Source organism: Taudactylus pleione, unplaced genomic scaffold (assembly GCF_031769625.1).
Source record: "Taudactylus pleione unplaced genomic scaffold, aTauple2 ptg000121l, whole genome shotgun sequence".
Taxonomy (NCBI): Eukaryota; Metazoa; Chordata; class Amphibia; order Anura; family Myobatrachidae; genus Taudactylus; species Taudactylus pleione.
This window is the reverse complement of record NW_028284523.1, coordinates 10,333,693-10,350,568: the sequence shown is the minus strand read 5'-3', so window position 1 is coordinate 10,350,568 and position 16,876 is coordinate 10,333,693. Positions and strand designations below refer to the sequence as shown.

Genomic DNA, 16,876 nt, shown 5'->3' with positions numbered 1-16,876 from the left:
TGGAGTATATTTTTAGTTCTAATTGAAACACTTTTAAATCATCTGGAAGTGAAAACAGGTTTTTGAAATGCTTAGTTGTGAACTTTTATGCTAGATCTTTCTCCTTGTGTTTTTAGATCTCCATAGTAATATGAAAGTATAATTGACCTATTCATTTAAGGTATTGCAATAATTTATTAAATTTGCTTTTTGGTAAGGCGGGCAGTGTGCCATGTCTGCCATCTGGATGTCATTGGACAGATGCAAGGGCTGCATTTGCTTCATGATCCTTATATTTCAAAGTGTCCTAAAGAGACACAGGTCATGGGAGGGGTCAGGCAAGAGGGAGGTAGCCTGGATGATGGCAGTTCTGCCACTTTTCCTAATGGGGCAGAACAGAGCATTGCCCAGGTGGCAGAAAACTTCTATGAAGCATTAAATGCCAGAGTAGATCAAAATCCACTGTTAAAACTTTCAAATCAATTCAGTAAATTGAAACCTCACTTAGCTGGTTACAGGGGATGGATAAACACCTGGAACATTTGTGTAGCACAGAACCTTTAGTATTAATAAGAAATATTTTGGTCATGGGAGAACCTAAAACACTTTTTTAAGAACTTTTTTTGATCCAAGCAGCTATGAGAAGGCAGCAAACCAAATACATAAAAAAGAAAAAAAATCACTGATATATTAGATGTGATTATGTACATATATGCCATATGTTATTACTGGTATTTATAATAAATAGTATGTTTTTATAACCATTTTATTAATTTTATAGGTTGCAGCAGTGTGGATTTCTGAATTTTGAGCTGATAACTGTATCAGAAATAACAGTTTACTTAAATATTGTCATCATGCGCTTTCATTTTGCTGCACAAATGCACTGTGTGGATTGCTGGATTAGGGACAGGTACAGTGATGTCACAGTAGCTCAAATGACAGCAGTGTCTACTTTTTCCTGTATCAGATTCCTGTATTACAGTATACTGTCCTGATGATGTTGGAGGGGCTTCAGTTGTATCTAATGGAGCATGAAGTTCATATAGATGTGTCTACATACACCTATCCTCAGGTACCAGCAAATAGCCCCATTTGGTGTTCTACAAACTTTGTGACTAAGGGGTCTATTGTTAATTATCAGGGTCCAAGCGAACCCCAATAGAATACATCCCTACTCACGGCGAGTGCCAAAGCACTTTCTCATTGCTCCAGTGCAGAGACAGCTGATCCGAAAATAAGCTGTCTCCCGGAACGTTTTTTCTGCTCTTTTGGAGCAGTGAATCTTAGCACTGCCGAGTCAGACTCAACTAGAGTTCACGCAGGCGCACAAAGCACCAGTGTCCGGCAGAAGGAGCCGGATAGGGGCGGAGGGATCCAAAAGGGTGTGCATAAGCAAACGCCATCTAATGATGGTGAATCCTCCCGCAGTCAAGCTCCGAAAATATTGTAACGGGAGAAAAGGCAAGCAGGAGATATCTGTGATATCTCCTGCATTACCTTTATAATGAATAGCCCCGATACTTAATTTCTCCAAAAGTAGGTGAAAATGTTAATTTTCACCTGCTTTGGTCGAATTTAAGTGATAATTAATAGACCCCTAAAGCATCTTGGTTGCATCACTAATGCAGCAAAAGTACAATTACCGGGTACCCTGGATTCGAACGCTGGCATTACATGCAGCAAAACTGCAAAAGACTGAGGACCAATATGAGTGAGAAATACAATGTGTCTTTGTGCATAGTCTGCAACTTTATACCAATTCATGTGCAACAAAAATACTAATCCTAAGTACTTAGGACACCATAAGCTTTGTACAGGACCGTAACTAGGTTTGTGCGATCGGTGCCGTCACACAGAGTGCAAACTCTGTGTTATATACATGTTTCACCATAGGGTGGTATATAGGGACCCTTACAAACTTTTGCTATGGGGCCTTCTAATATCTAGTTATGCCCCTGTACTTATGATTATGATATAAGCACCATTTTTAAATATGTTTTATTCAGTGTGTCTGCTGCATTTTTTTGTTGTGACAGTTTAATGCATTTTCATTTGCCTCCCTCAAAACTATGCTCTTTGAATGTCTTCTTCATTACAGTGTGTAATAAAATTACCACCACACACGGAACTGGGTATAGATGAAAGAAATTCAGCCCAGCCAGTTATAACATTCTATTGTCTATGAGCTGCTGAAGAGAAAACTAGCGGTGTGCAGATAAGATAGTACATTTCTACTGAGAGCGACTGCTCATTTGGAGTAAAAAAAAAAAGTCACTGACCGTATTGGAGAGCATTTTGATCGCAGTAAGACTATGGTGCTGCAAGTTAAAATGTTCAGAATAGATGTGCAAAGCACTGAGAAGTCTAACTCCTGAGAGTAAATTACATGATTAATACCTGACGGTTTTTGAAAGTGTAAGAAGACAGCATGGCGAAAAAGGAAACCTGCCACCATCTCACAAGGTTTATTGATGATCTACTGGGTGAGGTATTTGAGGTAGAGGAAGAATAAAGCCTACAATATTTTTAAAGAAAACCAAATAGTTCATTATTGATGTAGGATAAAAAACATTTCAACAGAAGCACCTGCAAGCTGAATAAGAGCAGCAAGAACACTTAAAATAACAGTTCTAACTTCATGATGTAAAACAAGTTTCATGAATAAATAAACCAGGTTGATAAAGAGTATATGAAAGCAATTAGCAAAAAATTGTGCTGGGATTCTGACTGGTGTCGGGTTATGAATTACATCCCGATAAAATGTGAAGTTCTAAAGGCAACGTGGACAGAGGGCCTGATTCAGCAAGCAACACAAAGGAAAGAACGCACTCACCCGTCCGCTGCGAGAATATGCTAATCAATGCATACGCACGGAGACAGCAGCACAAGATGCATACGCCCAGCCCCATATTAGGCCGCCCATCTCCCTTTGCTCAAAGCCTGATGAGTACGCAAGATAGCGTAAACATCGGTAACATCGAAAACCATCAACCACATTTCGATAATAGTTGTTGACCAGACCTCGCGCAGGATCTTGGCAACTTCCTGTGTGCACGGAGTCTCATCACTGCATCCATCGCCGCACTGGCTTAATTATGGACGCCCTTATAATGGCGTCCCAATGCACAGGCATGCCTCCGTTCGCACGACCACCCCGCCATCACCACCCACAAACGGCACTTCCTGTCAACTCAATATCGGAAGGGTTCTGCCGACATGCTGCATGTAGTCTGCATATGCTTACCAGACCACACCGGGTAGTACACGCAGTGCAATGCATACGCATGCGTAGTACGGAAACATTGGCCAAGTGCGTGCGTTCTCTCCTGTGTGTTCCTTGCTGAATCAGGCCAAGAGTGCAATGTGTGACAATTTACCATAAGCCCACTGTATTAAGTTATCTGTAGTTGCTAAAAGGAGAGTCCTTAACATATTTGTCCAGATAGGTATAGGTAACAGAAAGACAAATTGTACTATTCCAGCGTCATCCACCAAAGTGACAGACTTATAAAGAGGTTATTCTGAATCAGAGATAATGGAGGCTGTGGTCTACTGTAGGTCGTCCATCCTCTTATAAGCCTTAGAGGCTTTCTGAAAATTAAAAGTGACCAACAGTAATCTTACAGAATCACTACAAGGAGGAGACCTACAGTACATCTGATATGCCATTATCTGTATATCACTCACAAGAAAATAGTCTCAGAATTGTTCATGTAGATTAATCCAGCTGAAAGACAGACTCTTCTTTGCATCTTTGGAAGTAAGAAGAGAGGAATAGTTTGGCATAGAACGTACTCAAAATAAATGTATACAGTCAGTAGGACCTGGACTGATGATTGATGTCATCAAGTTTCAGGTGAAACAATGCCTAGATGACCCTCTATTTCTGAAGTGCTACTAATGGAAAAAATGAAATAGGTTGCATATAAACTTCCTTGATGTTCCAAAGCTGAATAAGGGTAAGGCAGATACTGTATCCATCCTTGTCTGCAGGTATTAGTTACTATAACCATCTCTGCTTTGTTGTTACCAACACCCAGGGGGGAAACTGTGAACCAAATTCATCAGTTGCTAAAACAATTTGCAATGTATTGTAAATTGTGGGAAATAAATCACCTATATGAATGTAACTCTGCCTACAAATATGGACATTTGATAAAACATGACTAAGGAAAAAAAATTAAGGATAAAAAATAGGAAAAGGGCAGGGTCTACTATGACAGAACAAGCAGTAGTCTACAGAATGTATACAGTACAATTGGAGCAAAGAAACTACTGTAACAAGTTGAGATTGGCGGCTAAAACAACAGAATGTTCTGTACTCAAATAGGGTGCAGGTAATAAAGAAATGTATTCACCATGCCTTTAAAATAGCAAAAATTGGGCATTTTTTCCGGTTACCACTGCTATAGCAAAAGCTTCTTCAAGTTTTCAAAAATGCTGTATGAACTATTCGCAGCCCAGTACCTGCTTTGGCAATTAAACATGCTAACAAATTCACAAAACAGCCTAAGCCCACATTGATGGATCACCTACCATCCCAACATCCCATCATATTAGACTAATCATCATCCGAAAACTAAAATGATTCATTAACCAGTTGTGGGATATGTAGACAAAAAAAGGTGTAAGGACAAACTCAATAAATCTGTGTAGGGAGTGGGAGTGACAAAATCAATTAAGCTATATACTGTAAAGAGGGGGCACAAAATCAATAAACCAAAGAAAGATGAGGTACAAATTCAATAAAGCTATATAAACAGGAGACACAAAAGCAATTAAAAGTGGATATACACAATATAAAAAAACTAAAGGATGGCGGAAAAAAATAAATAACACTATACAAAGGGTGGGGGCACAAAATCTATAAAGAAATGTAAAGCTACGTATATAAAGAGGGTAAGGAAAAACTCGAATGTCCGGCCCACAAAATCTACCAAACTTTTCGGACCTCTGCTCTGCTCATACTGTACCTTCAAAGCAGCATCACTAAAATCATTGTTTTCATGAGCAGATTCTATAGGTAAGTTGTGTCATTTAACATAATGATGGAAATGGAAAAACATGAGGCCCGGCGATTGCAGTCTATGCAGTGTAATCTTGCCTTGTGTCTTGTACAGCTGTTCTTCTTGGAAAATTTCTCTTACACAGACAACCTAAAGTCCCTGATTACACAATGAATTCATAGCTCATTTAGTGCTATATGAGTGTAACATATTGCTATGCACTATTTACTAGTGAAGTATGCTTCAGTGACTCATTGAAACCTGTCTCCCTAAGCTATACCTGGTACAATTGTAATTATTGTGTAAGTATCATTAGTCATTGATCCTGCAACCAGATTTTGTTTGTAAGGGGCACAGCCAATGAATAACTTTTAGATTGATTAAATATGCAGATACTCATTGGTTGATTAATCCATAATGTGATATTGTTCACTATGCAGATATTTATTTGTACTTTTTAACTAGTACACATTAATAAATGCATTACACTCTATAATATTTGAATATTCAGAAAACCAATTGTCTTACAGAGATGGCCTTTAGTAGTATCTAAAAATCTTACAAATACTGATAAATGTGCAGTTTTGCTTTTATATTTTGCTTCCAGAAGTGGTGGTGACTTATAGATAGTTTATGAATAGTCACAGCAGTGAAATTCTCATACTGTACTGTAGCTCCAAGATCAGAAGTACCAGTAGGAGTTGAGTAGCAATGTAGTCAGGATCTCAACCTTCAGAATGCTGACAGTCTTAATCCCAGCAGATTATTACATTTATTATTATTAGGGTGGGTTAAGGGTTAGGAACTAGGGGGAGGGTTAGAGTTAGGCTGCGGGAGAGGAGGGTTAGGGATTGGCTACAGGATGGTTAGGGTTAGGCTGCAGGAGGGTTAGGGTTAAGATTTGGGTTAAAATACAAGATTGTGACTGTCTGATGCAGCCATCAGTATTCTGACCATCGGCATTGTGACCGTCAGGATCCCATTAAGTAGGAGTGTCTAAAACAATGAGGGGAACAAGCAATAAGCAGCACTAGTGATAAAGATAAGCACAATTTAATACTCATAAAGAAAAAATAAATAAAATGGCAGTAAAATACAATAAAAACCCAATGGTTGAATAGGTTAAACCATGAAGAAAATAAAAGGTCACATGTGACATCAAATGGTTGAGGTCCATATATATCAATCTCAAGCAAATTCTTGAAAATCCTGTAGGCACTGAATGCTGCAGCATATATATTTGGTGGGCACCGAATAAAGAGTCATTCAAAAAGAAGGGGTAGGGTGAAGGTTGAAAAAAAAGTCCAGTTGTATAGTGAATGGGTTTACCAGCTTGTATCAGGATGATTGAGGATCCTTGAATTAGCGGTGGTATCGCAATCAGCGAAGTTCCAACGCAAAGGGATGTAGCCTCATGACAACCAGCACTATAAATGTTACACAAAATCCCAATTTCAATTCAGTGCTCCAATATATAGTATGGTACTGATGTCCAAATGACAAATGCCAATACCCAGGGGAAAGAACCACCAACGCATTTCGCTGCACAGGAGCAGCTTTTTCAAGGTGTCTGCATGGCTGGTATACAGCCTTTACATACTGCCTTTAATTTATACCAAATGGTCATCAGGTGTTTTCAATCATAATCATCAAGTACGTGTGTTAATACATATAAAAAACATAATTGCATATACATAGACAAAAGGAGGAAACATACAGATAAGTACTGCTAAACATAGAAAGGAAAAAGTTTGAATAACCTCACTTACTGCATATATTGTGGGTCCGATCGTTATGGGAGAGAACCCACCATAGGTTAATTTTGCACCGCTGATCCGTTATTGGTCATCAGAGGTCACATGACTGGAGTGGATCTTAGCAATGGGACGCAGCGTCATCATATGCTGCCTTCCAAGTCTCCGGCCAGGTCTATTAGTTTGTGATTCCACATGTATCTATTCCACTTGGGCACAGCGTCATCATTCGTGCCGTTTCAAGTTTCAGCCCGATCTATTGGCTGGTTGTTCCTTCACACACTGATCATGTGTTACCATTTGGCTGAACAAATGAGGTTGTGAACGATGCTATATCCATGGAAACCGGCAGATAGTTACACAGTAACATATCGAGGCTGGTAGGGTACAAATTGACTAACAAATCTAGAGAGATTATCTCATGACATTATTAACACATAGACATAAACAAGGATGGGCCTTGTGTTGGCTGTCGAGGCATAGATATTCTAGAAATAAAGCTTGACATATAACAGATCGGCAATATGTTAAATGGATAAACAGCAATTATAATAATGTTCCCAAAAGAGGGATATCTCATGATGTATCTGTACCTGTTGCCATCCCTATAGAACTCAATAAGTGGATGTATACCTAAGATATCATCTGAACCATAACATGTATGGATAGGCTAATTAGAAATAATTAAATGTACATATGAACAATAATATGTATAGATAAGAAATCGCTGTTAGGAATGAATATTTATCTAAATTATATATATATATATATATATATATATATATATATATATATATATATATATATTGTACAGATTTGTCTAGTTGAATGAAGTTGGATAGTTTAGGTTGATAGAAATATATAGATATCCCAAATTCAACCAATCTAAAACCAGAAAGAAAAAATCAGAAAGGAAAAAAAAAAACACAACCAGAAATAAACAACTAGGTGATACAACAACTTAGCACCCCTAGTTTATAGTATGACATTTAATTCTAAAGCTTAGTTTTGTCCACTAGGGAATAGAGAATTGAGTTTGAAGGTCCAATATATATTCTGTTGGCATAATTTTCTAAATCTGTCTCCACCACGTATGGTTGGGTGGATGAAATCCAAGCCAATGACAGTTAGTGAGCTAGGGTCATTGCCATGTTTCTCCATAAAATGTTTTGGAATGCTGTGATTGTGCTTTCTGTTTAAAATGTTTCTGCGGTGTTCCATATATCGCACCTTAAGGGTTCTGGTTGTTCGACCCCCATATTTAAGATGGCAGCTACATTGTAGGAGATATATCACCCAACTCGTATTGCAATTTATAAAACTGGTGATTCTTTTCTCGTACCCTGTCATGGTGGCTATGGATATAGTTTTGTAAATAACATATTTACAAGTAGTACATCTTGTACCTCCACATCAAAAGAAGCCAATAGGTCTAAGAGCTAACCAGGTATTATGACATTTTTCCAGAACCTTGGAATCAGTATCAGATTTCATAAAACTCGGAGCTAAGATAGTTTTCAGGGAACGATTTTCCTGAAAATAAATTCAGGGTTAATGGGGAGATATTGATTGAGAATAGGATCTACTTTAAGTATATGGTAATTTGATTTAATAATTTGATTAGTTATTATATTTAGAGATGAAAGCCAACTCTCTGGTTTTCTTCTTTAGCAAAGTATTAATTTTCGGCACTAATAAATAATCTCTATCGATCTCTGACACATCCTTAAATGCCCTCTCCAGAATATGTTTCGGATATCCTCTACTTGCAAAGGACTCTAGCATCTTAGTGGATTGTTCTTGAAATACCTCTTTAGTCAAGCAATTTCTCCTAAGCCTTAATAATTGTCCTTTAGGGATATTTGTTTTCCATGGCATGTAATGGGCACTATGGAAATGTAGCTAGGCATCCGTACCAACATCCTTAATATAATTAGAAGTATGGATTTTGTCACCAGAGATCTCCAGGGTCACCTCCAGAAAGTTTATTGTGCTCCTATCATAATTATGAATGAAAACCAAATTAAAAGTTTTCATGTTGAGAGAATGAACAAAATCAGAAGCTGTGACAGAATCCCCATCCCAAATAATAAATAGATAATCTCTATAATGGCCATAGAGAACCAGGTGGTCACCGAGCCCACCCCCCCACCAGAGTTCATCTTCGACTTGACCCATGTAGAGGTTGGCGTAGCTCAGTGCAAACCTGGTTCCCATGGCCGTTCCCATAGTTTGTAAATAAAGTGTTAGATAAAAGAAAATAATTGTGAGTGAGAATGAAATTAATGTAATCCAGTTTGAATTGTCTGTGTCTCTCAGTAAGATCACCATCTTCATTAAAAATGTCACGTATAGCCTGTATTCCCAATTGATGGGGAATGTTAGTGTACAGGCTTTGGACATCCATGGTAAGGAATGCATAGGTAGGCTTCCAAATGACGCTCTGAATTAGTTGTAAAAAGTGAGTAGTATCATGTATGTGTGATCTTAACTGAGAGACACGTGGCTGTAGATGAGAATCTACATAGGCCGAGAGAGAGGAAGTAAGAGAATTGACACCAGAAATAATGGGATGTCCCGGGGGTGATGTATTTTAATGTAATCCTATTCAAGTGTTAGTTTTTAATTTATAGTGGTTTCAGTGATGATTATCTGGGATAGCCTGAGAGATCAATTTGTGATATGCCATACTTTCACCCTTCATAAAATTGTAACCTATTTGTAGTTTTATAATAAAAAATGAGAAGCTTAACTAAATCTTACAGGCATTTATGAAGTGAGTCAGATAGTTCTATACCATTTTGGCATCCTAACTATTTCATTTATTTTAACAATGTTTCTTGTGACTGAAAAAAAAAACTAATTATTTTTAATTTTATCTAGGCCACAGACAATGATATCGGGACTTTCGGAAAAGTGAGCTATTTCTTCAGTGATGATCCTGACAGGTAAGAAAAGTGGCACATGCCTAGGAATTTACAATAATAGTTGGGCATACACTGCCAGATTCAAGGCATGTCTGGCCGACAGAAATTTTATCTGGCAGCCTGGCACCACAGCCGTAACTAGACTTTATGGTGTCCTGTGCCAGAAAGAGCATTGGCACCCCCCATTTTTTAAATAGGGACATAATGCACCCAAAAAGTTGAATGGCCTCATGTGGAAGGGCCAGAGAAGAGATAGGGGAGGCCAGGAGATGCTGGGGATGAAATAAAAGGAAGCTACTAGTGAGAATAATAATAACCAGAAAATTGACAGGTCCAAACAGCGCCTCCTGCCCTGCGGTGCCCTAGTTATGGCCCTGCCTGGCACCCAGCAGATATCACAGGAACATACTGTGAGATACTCAGTGTATTGGCCTTGCATTTGGACATTTCCCCATTTCATCCCCTGTGAAGAAACACAGAAGAGGTCTGTCAGATGGCTGCCGCTGGGCATACACTGCCAGATGCTGCCGACTTTCACTTTGAAAATAACAGATCGAACGGGCACACTGGATTATCCGGCATGCCCAACCGATTGATTTTAGATTGGTCGCCTGCATACACTTTGCAAGTATGTGGCTGATCTGGGACTCAGCTCGGAACCCCTAAGTAATATATAGTGTATGTGTGTTTTTTTCTTTTATTAACTGTGTTTTTATATTTCCTGTACTACTGTATACACTTTATATTTTTTTGACAAATAGGTTTTCACTAGACAAAGATACAGGTGTAATAACCCTTATTGCCCGGCTGGACTTTGAGACTACTCCACGCTACACTCTTACCGTAATTGCCAGAGATGGTGGTGGTGAGGAGACAACTGGTCGTGTGCGTATCAATGTCTTGGACGTCAATGACAACATCCCTATCTTTCAGAAAGAATCATATCTGGGAGCAATAAGAGAGAATGAACCATCTGTGATCACAGTTATCAAACTTAGGGTTAGTAAAGAAAACTTTGTTTTATTCTATTTCAATTTCATTGGCTCAAACTTTATTTTTCTTTCCCTTAAATTCTTTGGCCAGTTTTTCTGATTACTCACAACAGGTTCTAACAGCTCAAATGAAGCTTTTATGCATATTAATCATCCAAAATTAACGAGAATAGTCAGACGCTAACTGCTTCTAATCAGCTGCACACAAAGGTCCAATTGCTAAAATTCCATTGCCAAATGTGGCGTATTATTGTCTCTTTTACTATAATCTGATTCTCCTGTCTTCATAAATACCACAGAGTTTTTCAGCTGCAGAGGACTTAGCTAGAAAAAGATAGTCCAGCTGGGCCAGGCACAGGAATGTTTAATGAATTCTGTACTCTATACCATGCACCTGGATTGTACATCATAAAGAGCCTCTACAAATCCCATCACTAAGTTATTTTAAAATCAAGTATAAACATAAGCAAGAAATGCTTCCCATTATTAAAACCTGACAAACGATACATCTGGACTGTCAAACTCTATGGTACCTTTGATGCTGGAAGGTTAACTGTACTGAGTAACTTTACCTTGTTAAAACAGCTGCTTTTAAGTACAGAATTAGAACTTAGCATTTTCATCATATTATAAGTTTCTTTGCTGTCACCACATACAGCACAGCACAGTCCTCTGTCAAGCATTGCAGGGGCATGTAAGCCCAGAAATGTTACTTTTTTCCCATTGTATTTGCTAAATCATAAGTTCATATGGAATGTGCTACTGCGCAGCCTCCATGTTGTTCCTTCAGGAAATTATCTTTCCCTTTACCAAGATGGCCACCATTTAGTCTTCTGCACATGCACAGCACCATCTTGTCACTGTGTAAGAGTGCCACTGTGGAACACAGAAGTATTCCACATAGCTTCAGAGAGACCCTGCTGTTTATGCAGGGCCGGTGCAAGGTGTCTCTGCACCAAAGGCAAAACTTCAGCCTGCCACCCCTCCTTTCTCAAATACCCACTCACCAGCTTCTCGCGAATGACTTTTGGAAAAAATAATAATTCCTACCTGCTCCTGGCTGGCGGGGCTGCTGTCCAGATACACAGATAACTGATGCAAAACGCAGTCCAAACTCCACTGCTGCTGCAAGATGTCTAGATGGACTGGAGGGGATACTAAATGTTAAGATAAAGTGGCAGGCAAGAAGAGTCATAACACAATGCTGGTCTGTCGGAGCCATTCTGCACATGCATGACCTGGAATTGCTGGGTCACACAGAAATATTACACAGAAAATCTTGTCTGGGGGTTTCCAGGTGCAGATTCTTTAGTATAAAATGGAAAAAATAAACATTTAACTGTTTTGAAAAGAAGGAAAAAGTGCCTTATTTTACTAAAAGCATTTTGTTTTCTTACCTCACACATCTTGGAGGTATTACCTAATGGGTGATCTGGCTAATTGATCTTGCGGAAATAGCTATTCCATTAATTAACCTTTTCCCAATGCGGTAAACATTAGTTTAACGTGCGTTAACCCATTGATTTCATGTAAAATCTGCAGACTTTTAATGCAGATTTTTCCTCACAGCTCCTGTGGCTGTGAGGAAATATCCTGCCTCTGGTAATTAGCGCAAGGGGTTCCAGCAGTTAATTGAATCCGCAGCGCATTCAATTATCTGCAGAGTAAACCCCACGGCTAATGATTTCCCCCCATAATGTATGTATGTATGTATATCTATCTATCTATGTCTATCTATGCAGTGCTCGAAGTGGGAATTTAGAGGTGGGGGTATGGAGACTGAATTTTCCCCCCTGGGCCCCTGCTTCCATATCACCAGATTGTACATCTCTCACCCCACCCTCACACTTCTCCCTGCCTGCTCCCCTCTCTCACACCCTGCCCTTCTCACTGAATCCCTTTCTTCCCTCACCCCCTACAATACTAACTGCCTGTCTCCCTCTGTCTGCCCCTCTCTCTATTCCCTCTCCCACATCCTCCCCTCTCTCTCTTCTTCCCTCTTACCTGCGGTCCTGCGCAGCTGGAACGGAGCTGCCAGGAGCACCGGGTCTTCGTTGCTGCTGCATTAGTGTGAGCCAATGAGAAGCTGCCACTTGGCAGCTTCTCATTGGCTGGCGGCCGCGAGCCCCGTGATTGGCTGGCGGCCGCGAGCACAGTGATTGGCTGGCGGCCGCGAGCCCCGTGATTGACTGGCAGCCGCGAGCCCCGTGATTGACTGGCGGCCGCGAGCCCCGTGATTGACTGGCGGCCGCGAGCCCCGTGATTGACTGGCGGCCGCGAGCCCCGGGATTGGCTGGCGGCCGCGAGCCCCGTGATTGGCTGGCGGCCGCGAGCCCCGTGATTGGCTGGCGGCCGCGAGCCCCGTGATTGGCTGGCGGCCGCGAGCCCCGTGATTGGCTGGCGGCCGCGAGCCCCGTGATTGGCTGGCGGCCGCGAGCCCCGCGATTGGCTGGCGGCCGGAAGCCCCGCGATTGGCTGTCGGCTGCAAGCCCTGCAATTGGCTCGCAGCCAGTGTGCGCTGCTTACAATGCAGCCGGGACCAGATGGGCTGCTTTGTCCCGGCTACATGCCAGCCGCTGATCGGGACACATCTCTACACATTGCTGCCGCTGCTCCATCCCAGTGCTGGTGCATTCTCTTCTGCAGCTAAAATGAAGTGGGGCCGGGAAGTGGCGTTATGTCATACCGCCGTATACCGCCCCACTTCGACCACTGTATCTATGTATAAAAAAAAAAAATTGTGCTCTGTATGTACATGTTAAACAACTCATTTCCTTCCTCACTCCCAAAAAACATTACCACACCCCCACCCACATAAAATTGCACCATCCCCAATTGAGTTCATTATACCCCAATACAACATTAACACCCAACCCCATAATGGTAATACAACCCCACCCCACATATTATTATACAACCCACCACCATCAAGATAACATTAATATACCCCTAATCAGTGCTCGAAGTGTGCCGGTATACAACGGTATGATATACCGGCACTTCCTCCGAGCACTGATCCCTGTTGTTGCACCCGCCGCCCGCCGAAGATGTTTTTTTCTTGCCGTCATTTCTAATCTGGGGCTGTCCGCAAGCTAATTGGAGTTCGTGGACCCGGCAGCCAATCAGAAGCGGCCACTCCTGATTGGCTACGGGTCTGTGAGCGCCAATTAGCTTGCAGACAGCCCCAGATTAGAAATTAGGGCAGTGCTGTGCGCTGTACAGCCTTGTCTCCATCTCTGCGCCATCCACGATCGGCGGCACAGCGCTGCCCGGCCAGGCCCCGGTCAGTTCAGATGTCAGTGCTTCCTCGTCAGGTGGCTTTCACACCACCTGATGAGGAAGCGCTGACAGCTGAATCTGCAGTGGACGAGCAGTGCGCCATGCTCACAGCCCTAGACAGAGGGAAGCACTGCTGGAGCCAGGCTCCAACTTCAGGCTCATGGACAGCTTCGGGCACAGGAGCGGGGATTCAGGTAAGTGTTTTTTATTTAATTTTTTATTTGTTTGTGTATATGTAAGGGGCACTGCTTAGGGGGAGGCACTACTGGAGGGCACTATATTGGGGGCACTGCAAGGGGGGAGACACTACTGGGGGCACTGTCACTGCTGGGGGAGGCACTACTGGGGGCACTGGCACTGCAGGGGGAGGCACTGCTGGGGGCACTGGCACTGCTGGGGGGTCACTGAATAAGGGGCACTGCATACAGGGACTACTACTTGGGGGCACAATATAAGTGACACTGTATATTGTGGACCACTACTGGGGGCTCTGGCACTGCTTGGGGGGCAATACTGGGGCACTGTGTAAGGGGCACTGCATAGGAGGGACTACTACTAGGGGCACTATATAAATGGCACTACTGGGGACACTACATAAGGGGCACCACTCCTGGAGGCACTGGCACTGCTGGGGGGGCTCTGCATAGGGCGGACCACCACTTAGGGCACTGCATAGGGGAGACTACTTCTGTGGGCACTATATAAGTGACACTACATAGGGAGGACTGCTACTGGGGGCAGTATATAAGGGGCACTGCATAGGGGGACCACCACTTGGGGCACTGCATAGGAGGGTCTACTACTAGGGGCATTATATAAGAGGCACTACATAGGGAGGACTACTACTGGGGGCACTATATAAGGAGCACTACATAGGTATGACTACTACTGGGGGCCTCTGTCATGCGCACCTACTTGTATATATGTGCATGTGTAGACATATATAATGGAAACCCCTCCCCGAGAACCGTGCATTTGCCCCTGCTGTGCGCAACCAGTTTGTTCTCGTTTGGCAGCAGTAATGTGCTGCACACGTCTCTCCTCATTCCGGAGCCGACCATCAATAAGCAGCAGTGCCACAGTGACCACACCTTCATGTGGCCTGATACTGCCCTGATACTGGTAAGTGCTAATCAGTGCTCTGTGGCAAGCTCTGGTCTAAGTACTTACCAGTGATGTTTGTAGAACCCTGTGTCATCCTCTCACTGCTTCCTTTTATATATAATAAATATATTTACAACGTACACATTTGTTCATTTCTGTGCCTATGCCCTAACATACAGTATACCTATAATATTGTGGCAAGGCAAGATGTGTAAGAGGCACTACTACTGCATGACATAATATATTATAAGGGCACTTCAGTGTGGTACACTACATTGATGAAAAGGGGGCGTGCCTTAAGATCACACCCCTATTGGGTGGCCACGTCCCCTTTTCCGCCATGCAAGCACCTTCGGCACGTACATAGGTACAATCCAAAATTTTCCATACCCCCACTTCAAAATTCCCACTTCGACCACTGCCCCTTATAATATTAATATATACCACAACTCCCATATAACACTAAACAGTACCCATCCCACTACAGATACTTACCTTTGATTGTAGGAGGTTCTGTGGTCTCTTCTTGTTCACCCCACAGAGCAACTTGCCTGGGGACCCAGAAGAGATCAAATGGGCAGTGGAGAAGGAGTGGGCGGAGTATTAGGTCAGGAGGGGGGGGTGGGAAGGTTCACAAAGGTAACAGATTGGTGGCTGGGGAGGGAGCAGCCACCATGCAGAGAGGTAAAGAAGTGGGCATCAGCCACTGCTGCTGCGTGCTGGCTATACTGTACCAGACATGTCAGACTGTGGCATGTCTGCAGCAGTCTCGGCCAGGCAGCAGCTGATAAGTGCGGGAGCAACGGCCGCGGCTTATAAATTCCGTGGCCATTGGTGAGTAAAATCAGGATGTCTCTGCCCATATTGCCATTCCTACGGAGGTCCTGTACAATAAATAAATATCATTATGTTTCTTATATTAATGTGTCCCTATAAATTTACTGTATATTTAAACATCTGGTGGAGAATGTTATTTGTCTATTCATAGTAGAATTTTTGACTAAGGGTTTACTTAAGCCACCCTTTACATCATCCATTCCTTTTAAAGCTTGGGTGGAGACACTTCAGTTCATATACTGTCATAACTGGGTATTGCAGGAAGAGGAAATAGTGTCATCTAGGGTAAGGGGTGAACCCCAGTTACAGGTTCCAGCATCCTGAAGGTAGTTGGAACATCTAAGGAGAATTGTGACAGCCTTGACTTTACTTTAATGTATATTTTCTGTATATTTAGGCAACTGATGAAGACTCTCCACCAAATAACCAAATTACATACAGTATTACAGAGGCTTCAGCATTCCGCAGCGTTTTTGAAATCACTGTCTCTGAAGGTTATGGAGGTGAGTGGGGATATGTGTATATATTTTTAACAGAGTTCTTTAAGGGGAGAGCATTATCTTGATTAATTATTACTTTGCTACCTCAGAAATATACATTTAATTAGGTTTAAGAAATGTATTATTTGCATATGGTTGCAAAACTTCTATCCTGTCTTGTTGATTATATTTCGGTTCCTATAAATACATAAGGCTTTCTATGCCATTTAACTGTTTTTGCCACCTTAGATAAACGTTTTTTTTATGTAGAATGTAACATTTATATTATATACAACTCATAACTCCTTAATTTAGAATAAATATCTGTAGATAGATTTTCAAAACAAACTGATGATTTTTTTTCATTACTATTATTGCTTGTATTTTGACTGTGATAAGTGACTGTGCCTTATATGATTAATAATAAGACATAAGAACACTCAAATGTGAGAACATTTAATGTTAAAGTTAAACCAATCTTCTATGTGATTAAGGAAATGCATTATTCCAACAAAT

At 41.6% G+C, this 16,876-nt stretch overlaps 1 protein-coding gene across 1 annotated transcript in view; it reads left to right on the top strand.

Moving 5' to 3' along the window:
• CDH23 (cadherin related 23) overlaps positions 1–16,876 on the top strand; it is a 1,221,584-nt gene that overhangs the window by 666,456 nt on the left and 538,252 nt on the right. Inside the window, exons 14-16 of the mRNA XM_088472189.1 lie at positions 9,626–9,690; positions 10,431–10,668; positions 16,279–16,384. Of these exons, the coding sequence (XP_088328315.1) occupies positions 9,626–9,690; positions 10,431–10,668; positions 16,279–16,384 (409 nt within the window). The remainder of the gene's footprint in view (positions 1–9,625; positions 9,691–10,430; positions 10,669–16,278; positions 16,385–16,876) is intronic.